The 16,638-nt window shown below is 37.4% G+C and overlaps 1 protein-coding gene across 1 annotated transcript in view; it reads left to right on the top strand.

Moving 5' to 3' along the window:
- OLA1 (Obg like ATPase 1) overlaps window positions 1–16,638 on the top strand; it is a 101,022-nt gene that overhangs the window by 34,800 nt on the left and 49,584 nt on the right. Inside the window, exon 5 of the mRNA XM_084264706.1 lies at window positions 11,269–11,444. Coding sequence (XP_084120832.1) covers window positions 11,269–11,444 — 176 coding nt within the window. The remainder of the gene's footprint in view (window positions 1–11,268; window positions 11,445–16,638) is intronic.

Here is a 16,638-nt window from a genome sequence, read left to right as displayed (position 1 = left end):
TGCCTGTGTAATCAGCACTCCTGTGGTAGTTAACGATCTAAAAAGGTTTGTTCTGAATGATGTGGGACAACAGCAATGTGCATAAGATGGCTTCTCTCAATCATAGTTTGCTCAGCCTGGTGCTTGTAAAAATACAGTGAGCTAAATGGCAGAGAAATGAACTGCTTCATTGAGGAAGTCTTTTAAAAACAAAATTCTTTTCTGTGATGGATTTGACATCTAAAGTAAAAGGAGAAGAACTGTTTCAGCTTAAAAAGCTGTGGTTAGATGTTGCAAAAGTATCACATTTATATATTTATTTTGCAAGGAGCAGAACGGCGGGGCAGTGTATTTGTGTTTGCTCGCAGGCTGAAGGAGTACTACTATTGGAAATGAAAATTCCTACCGAGTCACACTTTGGGAACATAAAGAAGTAGCCTCGATATGTTCATATTGCTGCTTCCTACCCCCTTCCCAACTTTAGGGCCTATCAGACGCTTTGCTTTAGTAATCATGGAAAAAAACCTGCTCTGTATGTCCAGGATTCAAGTTAATCAAAGCATTTGGTTCTTTTAGTTTCGAACTTGAGTGTGTTCAGGATAAGGAAAAGGAAGAAAAAATAAATGTTTGTGTACATGCATAAAGCAATGCATTTTGTCTGCTACTGCTAAAATTTGCCAGCAGATTCTTAAATTATTTTGAAGCTTCAACATGAATGGGAGTATTCTGTGGAGGTTAGACTAGATGACCTGTAAAGGTCCCTTCCAACCCAAGCTATTCTGGGATTCTATTTATCGCATTTTTTTCAGGGAAGGTGTAAGGCATTTTGCTCAATGTACATGTAGTTACTGGCTATAGCAGTCTGTACCTAACTCCAGGTAAAATGTTTTCTTGACTGTGTGAGATTCAGATAAAGTTTATGTTGTTTTTTTGTGCATATCTGTTAGGTATCACCCTTGTCACAGGTTCTGTTAATGGGATTTAGTAAAGAAGACGCCACTGGCTACTAGATGGTGCCAGATAGTTACAAAACACAAGTGATATGTTCCACAGTGTAGTTACCATTGAAGTAGAATGTTACTAGAAAGAAAAGCAAATCCCAGAGGGCTAGGGATTGCTTTACTAAAATAATGTACAAAATAATGAGTTCTTTACTTCTCATGTAAATGCAGTCTATAGCAAGTAGCATACTTTAGTTTTCCATTGGGAAGCTGTTTTAAGTTTTATAAGGAAGAGGAGGGCACTAACATCAAAAGTAAAATATAAGTGTTGAGGTTTATCTGAATAACTGTTACATTAAGATTTGAACATTGATTGGGATAGATTGTAAACCCTCTTTATCAGGTCTAACATCTCAAATAAAATGCAAGTTATATATTTGCTTTTGTTTTCAGTATTACAGTTGCTGTTCTAAAAAGTTGTTTGATATTTCTTGTTATTCCAAGCCTCTACCATTACTTTTTTCACATGAAAAGTAATCATTGCACGTGAAAAAAAATCATGAATGAGGAACAAACTGTCTCTTAAGCAGCTAATGATTTGTCATTTTTTGTTTATTACTAATGAGATTTCTATGAATGGAAACCAATAGGCAGCACTCTCATAAAATTTGAACTGATTTGCAGGGGATGAAGTGCATTGCTACTTTTGTATTAAGTTTACAGATTAGGTTATGAACATGGGCCAGTGTCTAGAGGGAAGGTTGTGTGAGTCCCACTTCTAGAAGGTAAATTTACTGAGAGGCATTTGCTTGTGTTTTTAATTATTCATGTAGCAACACAGCACTTCATTACAAACTTAGGTATGCCATTAACAATTTCTCAGCTTTGTTATAAAATATCTGGTCTTTCTATGCTTGTTCCTCTTTACCTCTATTGTGCAATGAAATAGATCCTCAAAGGAGAAACATTCAGGTAGGGAGACCAAGGTTCATTGTTAACATGTGATGGTTGCTAGTTGCTATTCATGATCTGTGTGACTGTTGTCTTGAAAACACGGTTATTGTCAGCAGTTAGGTTTTGTTACAGTGAGTCTCATCTCTCAGTTAAGACTGATGCCATAGAGCTTGGCATGAGTATTCATAAACAATACATCTAAATGACTGACCTTCAGAAAGAAGGGGTAAAATGTACCACAGAGATGATGATGGTGGAAGTCATGAGTACACAGGTACGCATATATGTATATATTTATTTCAAACAGTATCTGCGTACGAGTCTCTTTGTTGTTGGTACAGTGCAGATGCCTTCAGATTGCAAATACATGAGTCCTAGTCTGCTTTTGCACAGGGACATTGCCCTCTGTGAAGAGTCTGGATATGTGGAACACAGAGACATGTTTAAAGTTATCTGCTGATACTTGTGGCCGGACCTTCCTGAGCGCAGTGTCCTTTATGCAGGCAGCACTCACGCTAGGGAGGGTGATAATGCTGAGACTCCCTTGTTCCTGCTTGCTTCTCTTCTCTGGACTTTAGCTCACAAAGGAAGGTTTTCAGTCATTAGCAAAAAAAGTAACGTGAAGCAAGTGCTCGCATTCATCAGCCTTTTTGGCTTTTGTACATTTAGCAATGGTCCAGGCTAGGTTCCAAAAGTCCCTTCTTGTTCCAATTAACACAATTGTATTTTGGAAAAATCTGAGCAGAGAGACTAGTTTTTCCTAAGGAATTATTATTTAAACAACTTATGTGGTATGTTGGCCACCTCAAAGTTTTATATCGAGTGCTGCCCTTTCTGTCATCTTCTGATAGCGAGTCCATGTGAATTACGATGTTGCTGTGGTCCTGTGTAAAGTCTGTAACAAGAAGAGTAACGAATGAGTTTGTCCCAAGCACTCTCTGGTGGGTATTGCAGTGATAGTATTTCAAATACATGATCAAGGGCAGTCAGAGTGAGCCCTCTGCAAACAGAGGCATGAAGGGCTCAGATTTATTCCTTCAGCTGTCAAATAATGTCCTTTACCCAGTGTGACCAACTTGATAGCAAATCTCAGCAGGTAGAAGGTTTTGCCTGTGGAGTGTTGACTACATCCCAGTGGTGCTAGGATGAAAGAGCAATGGCAAGTAAACACATTTTACATCTGAAATAAATAACTAATATTTGTCAGACTGACTCAAGGGTAAGGGCTCTGGAACAGGTTTTTACAGATAAGCTCATTGGACCGACTGTCTTGGTAACTACTTTTCTCTGTTAAAACTGCTTCTACCAGGAGCAGAATCCAGGTTTCTTCTGCTGGCTTATGTGTCCTGATGTGAATTGCTTTGCTTCAGTGTTTCCTGGGGAGGTTATAATTCCCATCCCTGACCTTGTGTAGTACTCGCTTGATGAGTACTTTTATGCAAATGTAAATTCTTTGTATGCTCCCAAAGTTGATACTACAGTCATTTAAAATCCTGCATTGCTGCTACACGCTCTTATTGTGTGTCTTCTGGTGCAGAAATAGACTTGCCCTTTTTTGTCAAACACTCCCAATAGATTTGATATTGAAAGGACTGCCGTTCAGCCGCTATTTCAGACTTTTGGGGAGGGGTGCTTGATTTGCGCTGTCTTGATTGGTGCGGTATTAGTGCTCAGCAGGGTGAATGTAGCTGCTTATCTTTTATATAGGTAATGAATTTGAGTCCTGATACTGTACTGGTCGAGAGAGCCCGAAGCAGCTGCTTTTACCGTCCTCTGTGTGTGTAGCCATATGGTACACATAAACCGTAACGTTGTGCTCAACGTAATTAATGCTGCAACTAATATTCTGAACTGGGTTTCTGTTGCTAAAAATCAGCTAAACTTGAGAATAAAAACAAGTGGTTTTAATGGGAATTAAAACCTTTTCTTATATTTCTACGATGCAGGTAAAACAAAATAATTATTGCCACAGTGACTGCTTGCATTTTAAATAAATTTATACATATTATTTGAAAAAAAATCTAGTTAACTTTAAAATATGTAAGTTTTCTTGTCATTTAGGGTTCTGTGAAGCTGATCATCAAGAGGGTTGCAAATCATTGGCGGTTTCTATTTTCAGAGTTCCACATCCCAGAGTAATTTGCTTTAATTTCACCCAATTTAACCTATACTTCACACCATCACCATTCAGCTTTAATAGCTATGTTCTATGCATAAGAAAAGCAGATAAATGTCCACAATTAGACTGCGAGTGATTACAACTAGTTAGGGCTTTATGAAGACAAAACTTAAAGGGCTGTAGCACAAAACAAAGCGACAAAAGATGTCTGAAAAAATTCTTTCTTCAGAAGTCAAGGTTTACTACAGCATTTTATTTAATTTTTTTTGTGGTTGATTTTGCTTATGTTGAAGATGTAGGCAGGTGCACCTTCTTCAACTGAAAATTACTCTGCTTAAAGAATATTAGGTTTGTGTTACAGGTGATTAATTTCACTTGAAATTAGCTTGCAAGGGAAAACATGCTAAACCTACTTTATTTGTTGGTTCTTTGTTAACACGTGCTATGTTTAGGAAGCTGTTAAATGTTGACTCCGAGAGTATTCTTTTGCCCTTCTGATCATGAGTGTGCATAGTGAAATGTACCATCATCGAAGTATAATGCATTCCATAATGTTAAACGTACTTATACCTCTGTCAGAAATAGCGGGATCTTTTACTGTTTAAATCTTTCTAATTCTGATGATAGCATGTCAAGCCAGTCTAAGTACAGATATTACTTATAATTTAATCGGTTTTTTGACACTTGTAGTCTTGTTTCTTTTGATAGCTTAAAGAAATCGCCCCCCCCTCCCCCCCCCCCCCCCCCAGTTACCCCATTTTTGTTCTCTCCCCCTATTCCCACCCCAGTAAGTGGCCACATAGATATAACTGTTCATTTATTTCAGGGCTTATAACAGGGTATGTATGTGTATTGTGATGTGCCATATCAGTCTGTGACGAGCAGTGCTTTTTGATAATAGTTGTTGAATGTATGCTGGAGAGGAAGTGCAAGTGCCAATTATTCTCTGGGTCTGGTTTTTGGTGGTGTTACTAAACATTCTCTTAGAGCTTAGTGACGAGAACAGCTAGTTGTTACTCTAAATACCGATGGGAGTTTCAGCTTGTGATGCAGTTCAGATTCTGAATAACTGTAAATATCCCTCTTAATTAGGGCATAGCATATACCAATGCAGTTGCTTACCTTTTGTAAATGAATACAAGATACTGAAGTGCTGTTAGGTGGAGTTTAATAGTAGCCGAATATTTGGTTCCATTTTACTTTAAGGATAAGGATAATTAAGCGATGGATCTATCAAATATAAATATCTTAATCTTTAAGATATTAATTCATTTCTGTAACTGCACTTAAGAACAGAACAAGATAAGTCTAGTAGTGGTGTTCTGGTTTGGTTTTTAGTATCTCAGTGGCAGCTTGGAGCAGCGAGAAACAATAAAGTTTAGGCTATAGGCAGCTTCAGTTTTGTGTCAAACTAGTTTTATATGCTATATCATAAAACTTTCAGTCCAATCAGCAACTACATTTAAATACTGCAAATTGTGGCAGCAAAACAATAATTCTGCTGATTAGCCCCTTTCCATTTCTTGTAAGTGAACTGTTTATGCTGTTGAGTACCTTTTGAAAAAAGAAAAAGCCAAAACAGCCTTGATTAGTCAAGGAGTAATTGGATGACTTGATTTTAGCAAGAGAATGAATTGGTTGATGATAGCCTGTAACTAAGTGTAGTGGTTCTGTTCAGATGAATACATAACATACAGTCATCAGATCTTGACAGGTATAACATAAGCAATGCAAAAATCTCTGAGGCTGAGAGGTAAATTTTGTCAAAGAATTTTGAAGCTGATTCTTGAAAGAAATGGAAAGAAATGAGCATGCCATTAGATGATACCATTTAAGATGTGGTGTTTGTTACTGCGGTGCTGTATACATATTTATCTGCTATTACTTTTGCATGTGAGGAGAAGATACAGTCCTTGTGTCCTGGCAGTCATCACGACCTGACAAATAGTTTCTGCTCTTCCTCAGGTTAAGAAAACAGAGTTAGATTTCACATCTTCTCCAGCCAGTCATTGCACTTTCTGAATCTCTTTTATCTGCTATTACTGTGTTACCACTTTAATGTGGCTTATAAACTACTTTTGTACCCACCACATTTGGACCCAGACAGCTCAGATAAAGTGCTTAGCTGAAAATAAGTCCCTCACTGAAAGTGAAGAATCCTTTAGGCTTGAGTCCACTGGCAGCAGAAAAGGGACCTGGATGTGGCAGTGAGAATTTCTAAGCTGCTTTCTGCAACTTCAGGTGAAGTTGTTACTTTGGTGTGGTTCAGGCTAGAGTGTAAATCCATCAGCATTTTCTGGGAGATTATTATAGTCCTATGGTATAATTTCCTTTAGCAGAAAGAGCGCCGTTTTGGAGCACAGAACAGCAAAAGGAGACTACTGTGGTTTGGGATAATGTTTGAGAAATGCTGAATCCTTCTGTTCAAAATGCAAATGCAGTAGACAAAGACATGGGAAGAACAAAAGATTTTCATTATATTAGTTGGAGAAGGTAGTGGTCCATAGGTCACACTGTCTTGAGAATGCATGGCTAGTTTTGGGGAACTTCGTATTAAATATATTCTTAATTTTTTTTTTTTTCTGGAAAGAGTAATTAAATAAATGAAGTAGCATAGTTGGATCAGTTTATTCTTTGATGAAATTCCAGAATATCATAACACATTTTTTTGTAAGACAAATTGTTTAGCACAAGTTGGAAAAAACTGATTTTTCTAATGAAGATGTGGGAAGTTAGACTGCAGAGCGAGTAGCCTGGCAGGTGTGAGTATGCTGCTAAGAACAGCATGTAGGCAAGTCTCTAACCTTGAAAAGGTCCTCATTTACAGAAGTTAAACCCTCATTATGTCAATAACAGGACAGACACGTTGTGTTTGAGGTTCACCATATTTAAACACAGTTCATAATCAGAATGAATTTTACTTCTGACAGGTGACTGTGTTTGTGCACTCTGTTCTTCTGCAGCATCTCACTCGAGTCCTTTTCTTCCTCACCCATATGCTGCATTAGCATGATTTCAGGGACCATTTCTTCCTCATTTTTCTACCAAGATCTTTTGAGCTAGTAATCTGCTTCAGCTCAAAATGACTCTCTATTACTTTAACTCACCAATTCAGTTATAAGCAGTGATCAGTATCAGCCAAGCCAATAACAGCATTTCTTTGTTTATTTTTCATTTTGCTTTCTTCTGAGACCCAAATGTCCATCAACTAACTGGTATTCTTTTTCTGCATGATACCCAAGTTAATCTTACCTCTTCCTTCAGAAGATGGAAATTCTCATCTGTTTACTATCATCTTGCATCTCAAGACCTCCTTCTCATCTTCCTTGCTTCTTCCAGTTCAGCATATTTTAGTGGGTCCTTTTTATTTTCAGCAGGCTTCTTTTCTACATAGTGCTTGATATCAGTTACTTACACTACTACTTACTCAAGGTTCATGGCCAGTGTCCACCCTGTGGGTATTGTTCATCATACAGGTGTTGCACTGTCTTTAGTTGGACATTGAGGTCATTGTAGTCTGGTATTTGTTCTGTTTTAGAATAGAGCCTTTGAGCTTTCTGTTTAGCTGCTGGTATTGCTGGAGGGAACTAGGGGTTATCTTATTATCTTCCCTAACAAAAGAGAGTTAAAGGCCTTACTTGACAGAGGAATTTCACTCACTTAATAAAGCAAAGCCAGGCACACACATAAATAAATAAAATAAACTGTTAAGAATCTATATCAGGTAAGATTTGAAGATTAATATAGTTCTTATTCTCACCTTTATAATTTGAAAACAATATACATGTTTTTTGGTATGTCCCATTTCTTTAATCAGCTTTACAACTCCTTTTTTTCCCTACTACTTTATGTTTTTATATAGACTTCTTTAAAACCAAGGGCTGAGCGAAACATTATTCTATTAAGTTAGACTTCATTAATTTCTCACAGTTGTGCTTTTAACCTGGAGATCTCACCTGTCACAAGCAGAACCTAATTTCCTAAGGTTACGACCAGTTCTTGCTTGCTACATCAGTGCTCAGCTCTGCAGAAGAGAATTGAATTCCCTGCAATGCTCGACATGATTTGTGGTGGACCATCATTACAGAGCAGGCTTGAGGCTGGCATAATGGGTTGGGTTGCCCAAGATACATCTTACAGAAATTGAGATGAAATTATAACTAAGGCTCTTTCATCACATCAGTGTCTCTCTTCCTTTGCCCTTGAGTACGCCCTTGTCTTCTGTCTAGGTTGTTAGAGGCTGATCTGTTCTAGGTTGGCAACTGAAGTTGGCATTGACAAACCCTGAACAAGAGATTTCACAAATAAAGCTCAATGCTTCTTGATTATCGAGAAGAGTCCTTCAGTTGATGCCAAAATGTGGACATTAACACCAGTTTGGCTTTTTGTCCAGATAAAATCTTATACCTGCCGCTTCCCTAATAAACTGTAGTTGTCTCAACGGGAAGAGATTTAAATTTCTTTCCTCTAATTGTTCCTAATAACTTAAGGAAAAAGAAATAAAACCTGGCATGATTAATTTAATTGATTTCCTATCTGTAAGGGAATTGTATGAGATGTTTTTTCCTTCCCAAGTTAGGAATATGTACTTTTCCTCTAAACATAAATTGAATATTTAAGCTCAAAATCCAACATTTTAACGGAATATGCAACTAGTATCCATTTATTCTGTGAGAAGAGACAAGCAACCCAGTGAAGAGGAGAGAAAGCTAAGTTGTAGCCTTGAAATCAGAAGCTCAGTAGAGGGACTTGTCACCTGACCAGGCAACTGCCTGTTGCTGTACATGGATCTGTCTTCAGTGTTGCCTAAATGAGCTGTGGGATGACTGGTGACAATAGGCATGAGGATAGCTGGCAGGAGCAGGAGACGCAAAGGAAGCTCTGACAGAATGTTAAGTGTCTATGGATTAAAGCATTTAGTGGACTGAGAACAAAAGTAAAATGTATAGATTGGGTTTTCTAGGGGTACAACTAGGCTAAGTTAATTGGGTTTGAATGAATAAAGAACTTGGATTTATTTTTTTCTTTTTTGTGGAAAGGAATGGGAAGGTGTGAAGAGCTGAAGATACTAACTGGAGAAGTATTTTACTGTTGTTGAAGAAAACAGAAAAATGTAGCTAGTATAGAGCTGTGTTTGGTTCTTACTAATTCACATTACGTTTGCTTTTCCAGAAAAAGGACATTTCTCCTTAAGACCACACCAAGCTGTCTGCTTTGCTCTTATGTTCAAAATGTGAGATCTTTATAGTACTGGAGCTTTTCTCCTGGCTTTTATGTGTGGGGTTCTTCTGTTTTTTTTTTTTTTTAACCTTCGGACACCAAATGCGGAAGGAAGTTGTTCACAACTTGAGAATGTGTTTATTTAGACTGACACTTTAGTATGGAAGAAAAGTCAATGCTTTTAGCTGAATAAATACTACTCACCTGTTCAGAAGGCTGGGCAGGTAGATTTTTCTTTAATCAGTATTGTGACATCTTCCTTCCTGTTCCCTCATCCCCCTTTTTATTTAGTGTTTTCCTTGTAAATCAGAGCAGAGCTGTTCAGTTATACTTTCCAGTATTTGTTCATCTGGACAGCCCATGTCCCATTGAGTCAGGTGTGCGGATGTGGATTTATGGAAAGCAAAAATCACAGCATCTTATCCTTAACTGGGTTAGTGTAGTGAGTTTCCATTGGATGGAGCAGCCTGTTTATGTGTCATAGCCAGCATCAGAGTTGGATCTATTGCTGGGGTGGTTTTCCTTGTACGATTGGAGCTCATTGATGACCTTCAGAGAGAGGCGGCTGATGGGAGGGGAGGAAACTTCTGGTAACCACTGTTTTAAAGGCTTCTCATTATTTTATGTGAAAATGATTTTGACATTTGTCTGTCAACAACAGTTTAAACCTGTGTATCCTGTTTTGATGTAAAATCTTTATTGCTAATGCCACTGTTTTCAGTAAGTCCAAATGCAAGATGAAGATTAATATGTGGATGACAACAAAGAACCTACATTTTCTGTCTGTCTGTCAAGAAATTATTTGTGGTTTACTGTTTCCTATCTTATATAATGTCAAGATACAAACATGCATCTTTCTTCCCCCTGCACTCCCCCACCCTCCCCCATGGAAAAAGACCAGTTGATTTTAGTTTTGGTGATAAAATTATTTTTGTTGATTTCTCAGCATAGCTTTGATCTTACAGGATAGGCAGGCAGATATGCTGAAAATTGACTCTGGAATAAGTAAAAAAGGTTTTTAATTGTTAATATTTTTATTTTTAAAACATGTAAAGAATTTTTGGTGGGTTTTTTTTTGTGATGCTGCTTATCTGATAATTTAAATCCTAGTTGAATTATGTTGCCAGATTGTCTTCAGAAGGGCATGAAGTCAGCACACATGCTTCAGTAATATCTGGTTGTTTTACCCTTATGTTTCCAGTTGGCAATTTGAAATTATGGCTTCAACTGCACTTTAAATATGTGATAATAGCATGTGTTTCTAATAAGGGCCAGCACCATTTTGTTCAGATAGTGTGAATGGTTGTCACTCATATATGACAAATGCACCTTCATCTGCTTCTTTGATGGCCCCCTAAAAACCATACCCTCAAATCAGGCCGATGAAATTAGCTGCTGTGTAAATTGTGTGTCTGAGTGGTTCATTATCTAATCACCGTCAGAACCACAGTGATAAAGTAGATTGAAACAGGGACGAGGTCTGCCAGATGATTTCAGGCCTTTTTTTCTAAGCCCTGTTTCCCTTGGAAACACTACGAGTCGTTTAGAACTTCAGAATTCTTTGTCTAGAACTTCTTTTTTCCTTAATGCATAAAATTGGTCAGCCAGTGAGGGCTGCCAGGGTGATTTGTAAGGTTTTCTTTCCACCAGTCTTTTAGTCATTACTCCGTGTATTAAAATGTTCTGCAGTGTTCAATTTAGCTACTGTGTTTGCTGCTGCTAGGTTACATACTGTTAAATGCAGTGGTACCTATTTTCTGAAAAGTGCTCTGGCCTGCTCCTATTTAGAAGAAACTCTTTAAGGTATGTTAAGTACCCTCCTGAAATGGCAGAGCATGTATGTATGTGAAACTTCTGATGCTTGGGTTGATAACTAAGTTAACAGACAAAACCACTATGCTATGAAATATTGCAGGTGGTACTTGTATATGGGCAATATGACAGAAATGTACTTTTTGACTTTTCTTGTCTCTTGTGACTCTTATTAGTATGTTGTAAATACATATATTTCCTGTGATTTAGACAACACATAATTTAAGTGTTCTTTTGTTTTAGGGGCTTTTGAAGATGATGATATCACTCATGTTGAAGGAAGTGTAGATCCTGTTCGTGACATTGAAATAATACATGAAGAACTTAGACTGAAAGATGAGGAGCTTATCATGCAGAGTATAGACAAGCTTGAAAAAGTAGCTGTAAGAGGAGGAGACAAGAAATTAAAACCTGAATATGTAAGTATAAGTGTATGCTCTGTAAAAGTAGGTCATTAAGTACTCTGTATTGAATTGAAATTTTTGTACTGTTGGGTTTCGTTATTGGTGTGTCACGTGTATTTTATGAAGCACTCATTTTTTTATGTGTAAAGTAGTTATTATTCTGAGTTGAAAAACTATTAGAATGGGTTATTTGCTGTGTTGACAGTGTAAGATTTCAACGATGAAGCTAATTTTTAAAATTTAACTTATTTTCTTGCAAACGCAGCCTTATACAAGAACTGGCAGTGCTTCGTCAAACTTGTGTTGTGCTTAGCTGTAATTCGAAGTGCAGCAGTCACTTCTGAATTATTCTTGCTGTTAAGTTCTAGGCTAATGTTGATGTTAGTATTTCTGTAGCCACCAAGTGAATATATCTTCTTGGTGTGGTTGCACTTCATATCTTCTAGTGCGTGTTAAATAAAGACCGCTAGTTGAAATTAATTTTAGAATGTTGTTGTGGAAAGCTGCCTAAAGGAGCTCAGTTACCGCAGGGTAGTAGTGGTGTTTCTTTGTAAATCAGAAATGTATAATAATTATCAACTTCAAAGTATATTTTTGTAAATTATTATTTTCCTTCCACTTGACTTTTAAGTCTGCAACACTTTGCTAGTAGTCTAGTTACTAATTTTTCTTTATTTCATTAATCTTCTATAAATATTTCAGGTGGTATATAAAGCACATTCTCTAATTATTACAGCAGTGTATCAGTGTGGAAACAGACTATTTATGCTTAACAATTAAGTAATAAAAATTCTGTTTTCTCCCAGGGCTTTTTAGATAGCAAGCAATAACAAAAACACTGTCATATCAGTGCTGGTGTTTATCTGCAGTGAAGTGCAAGGAAATTTGTTGTCCCTGCCTAGTGTTTGGAAGTGAATGGGAACTGAAGGTGAACGTCCTTCTCCAAAATGTTCATCTCCATGATGCAGTGTTAAAAAGCACTTCTTTGGTAACTTCAGTTGGTGAAGAGCTAGTCTTCATCTGGCTTTAAAAATGGTTTATTCCTTGGTTGGTCTAAGACAGAAACAACAGATATTGTTGGATTATTTGAAGGCTTTCATGTAAGCTCAGAGAAAGAGAAGCAGGTATGCTTCATTTAAGGTTTTGTCTGACATGTCAACCCAGCCTTGGGTACATATGGGCAGACATTTTTATCTGTTAGAAAAGTTTGCCCCTGCTTAGAGGAACAGTGCAGCTTATGCCTACAGTTTCAAATCACATCCGCACAGTTTTTCACCCTTTCATTAGCCTTAAAGAAAGGGGCAAGGAAAAACCCTGCTACAGTGAATTAAAAGTTCAGCCTAAGGCTAAATTTTACATTGTTATGAGATGATGAAAATGAGGAGTGTTGTGCTGCTGCTTTGTGTGTGCCCAGTCTTGAGCTCTTCTCACCCACTTTCTTGTGTGGCTGTCTTGAGGAGCTGAGCAAAGGTGTTCCCAATGATGGAGGTGGTCTTAGCCAGTTTTGGAGTGTACCCGTCTGTATGCTTAGAGTGCTTCCTGTTACATTCTGTTCTTCCTGTGCTAAGGAAGAAGTCAGTACTTTTTTTGTGATTGCAAAAAGACATAACTGGTGTGGGTTAAATAAAATTCTTTATACTCATCATGTAACTGTCATGGGTGGTAGGTACACTTAGTGTTGTGTGATAGAGCTGCTCTTACTCATAACTGCAGGATGTTGGTACATGTTTGAAATGTCAGGTTATTCTCAGATCAAGACAGTAAATAAAAAAACTCAAATCTAGAAATGCAACTTAATGCTGATTTTAAAGTTTTAATTAATTTATTTATCTGTCTACCCAGTTTCGGTTTCTTATCCTTCTCTTTGCCTCTTCCTTAGGTCTCCTAACTACTACTTCATCTGTAGTTAACCTGTCAAAATTACTTTGTCATTTTGTATTTGTAACACTACACTTCTCCACTTCTCATCATTCCTTGGTTTTGGCTTCCCCCTCCCATTCCCCCCCCCCCCCCCCCCCCCAATTCTTTCTTTACCTATACATACACAGAAAACACCAGGGTCTTGAAGTTGTGTTACTCCACCAGTTCTGGTCTTAGTAACGGTTGTTACACTTGACCAGTCTCAGCTGAGTTTGTCAACAGTAGAGGTTTCAAAGGCATTAAATGCCTTTGTTTCATCGAAAAGGGTGGCTGATCAGAGTGGAGAGACGCAAATTAATGCTCCCTTTGAGACAAAGGCTGCACATAGAAACTACAGTCACTAGGGAATACTTCAGGGAAGTGCTGTGGGGCATCACCCCATGAGTTCTGCTGATCTTCGACCTTCTCCCTTGTCTTCCTTTGTGACTTGTATGCTTGACTTACAAGGTTTATGGTAGACCTTAGTAAAATAGACTATTTTTTTTTTTATTGGTAGGAGTCTGTCTGTTCTGCCTGGTTACTTTTCTTTTTTTCTGGTAAATCAATAATTTGGCATAGTTAGACAGCTTCTACAAATAGATTTGTGTAGCTGTAAGATTGTAACAGCGATTCTTGGGCTTTTCCAGCCACTCCAGGGGTTTATTTAAATGTTCAGCCCCTGGCTTGTGAGGCACTCTTGTACAGTTGGTTTTGCCTCTTCTCTGTTAATGTTTTGTGTTGCAGAGAAGGCTTGTGGCTGCATTTATATAGTATTTTGCATGATTAACTGTGCAGTAGGTGACTTAAGGGTCTGGGAGAGACAACATATGGGACTGGTGGCAAACCTCCCCCATAAAGTTAAATACTGTATCTCCCTAAAGCAGTAGTCAAATGTTAGCAGCGTATTTCCTTGTTGGATCATTCTGGACTTCCCAAATCTGTTACATTTCACAGTTAGCTTCTTGAACAAAGAGAGGGTTCCCTGTGCAGCACAACTTGTAACATTGTGTGGCTTGTGGCTACTCTTTAAAGCTTCCTTTGAGTCATTAAAGGACAGTACAGACTGGAATGAATGTTTTTTGGGTTCCATCGCCCCCAAACAGTTTGTCTTCAAGAAAGTGGGGGGAAGAAGGAAGGGGCTGGGAGAGAACTTCTCAGGATTTAAGTAATTTACCAGCATCATATACAGCCATTGCTAATATTCTGTTCTTGGCACAGCAGAGGTGTGCAGCAAACAGCTCTTGTCTGTGCTCGGAGTGTTCACAGACTTTTTTCCTTTCAGGAAATCTAGGAGTCTAGAAGAAACTTGGTATTTGTAGGTTGTTCTGATTTTTTTGTTTTGTTTTGTTTTTAAGGTGCAATGTTAACATTTTACTCTTTTTCATTGTTTTCCCATCTTTTCAGGAGTAATTCATGGTAAAGACAATTTTTCAAAAGCTTTAACTGGTTGAGAGTTGTGAAAGTTCTGTGGTTCGCTCAGATGAAGATATCACAAGTTTTCTTAAATGTATTGCCTGCAGACCTTTCACTAGCTTGCTTTCCCCTGCTGAACAAAACCATCCAACACTTGAATCGCATTTTTCATTCCTTTCTACTTCTTTTGAGAGCATTTTGAAATCTATTGAGGAAGAACACTATATAAGGTTAGGCAAAGAAGAAGGAGGTGAGGAAAGAAAAGAAATAATATTGATCTTGGTCAAGTATGTTTTACCTTTGGTAGTTTGCTCAATATAACAAATAACCTTAATATGAAAGCTGAGGAAAAGTTACTGATTTCAGAGACGCCATAATCTGTGTGACCTGTGTAAACTTATTATTGGCATCAAAGGGGATTTCACTGTGTGTTTCGTGGAACTTAATTGAAAGTGGAAGTCATTCTTCTTATTTCATAAATATGAATTGTCTACTTTAGAGGATCCTCTTTATCAGTAAGCCTCCACAACTGTAACTTGATATTCTGAAATCTCCAAAAGGTTTTGGAGAAGAAAAGGAGGAAATTGTTGTTCTGTATCAATCAACAGTTCTTAAATGTGAGATTTGTGTTTGATCGCTCACCTTCTCTCCACTGTGTTCTAACTTGTTAATTATCATTTCCCCTTTGGGTAAGCCCACATTGCGTACCATTGGGAAGTTCACCTTTGCGCAGTGACCTGGCTTTGCAGTTGAATACGGTGTTAACTGTTCATGCTGTCTCTTGGAGAATTGATTTCTCAATCCCCTGTCAGCAGAAATAAAATAGCCAACTGCTGTTAAGGAGCCATCAATGAAATAATTTTCAAGTTCTACTTAAAAATCAATGACACACTATGGTCCAAGATCAGCAACACGTAATGTTGACACGGGCTTGGGATAGCTTCCTTTACACATGTATTTTTGTCCATTCTCCAAGTGTTCTCACTGGCTTTTTAGAAATGTCTCTCTGCTTTGACTAAGTTCTTTCTGACTCAGTACGCCTTTAAATATTATTAGGCTATAACCTTCTAAAGAGATATTATAGAACAAAAACCACCCCTGTTATTTGCATGTATTAAAACAGTGCAGATATTTCAGAAAGCAATCAGAGTAATTTTGATTTATATTTTAAAGTTGTATGGTGCTGGAATATGCAGACACATGAAAAAGAGAGTGAATTAAACTAGCTCATATTAGGTTATTCATCTGTCATTTTGAGTAGCAGGGGATTTCAAAGTAAAATTCAAATGTGTATGAACTTATAGATCAATATATACAAATTTTTAAAGTTGCCTTAAAAATTTATGTTTTTAATTTATAGAATTTTCAGTCCTGGAGACAGAAGTCTTTTTGTTAGCGTAACTATATTATACTGTATTAACATTGTTGCAGGATTCTCTCCCACTACTCTTCCAGCATGATTCAGCTCTGGTCCTTAGAGGTTTACCCTCTGCAGCAGATTCCTTCAGCCCTTTGTTAGTGCACCAAATCTTGAATTCAAGTACAGAAGAATTCCTATGGGTAATGGTATGGTGATTTATGTATCTGACCACAGGAATATTATTTATAGTTGAGTTCACACATATTATTAATTAAGAACTAATCTTTAGGTGAGTATCCATGTCCAAATGTCTGCAATGTTGGAGTTTCCAATTTTCAGTTGAAATGTGGATCAAGATTAGTTTTCACTGCATTTGAACTTAGTTTCCAGTTGAAACGAGTGCTTTTTCAAGTCCTAAGAGATCTCTAAATTCAATTGTTAAAAAGTCTTTCAATTTAAAAATAAGATTTATTTTTCAAATCAAGCACATTTTATTAAGAGCAAAAGTAATTGCAGTTATGAACAGTTGGAGACTCC

This window comes from Gallinula chloropus, assembly GCF_964237585.1.
Source record: "Gallinula chloropus genome assembly, chromosome: 5".
NCBI classification, from domain to species: domain Eukaryota; kingdom Metazoa; phylum Chordata; class Aves; order Gruiformes; family Rallidae; genus Gallinula; species Gallinula chloropus.
The sequence above is the reverse complement of the archived record's forward strand: the minus strand, read 5'-3'. Positions and strand labels throughout refer to the sequence as shown.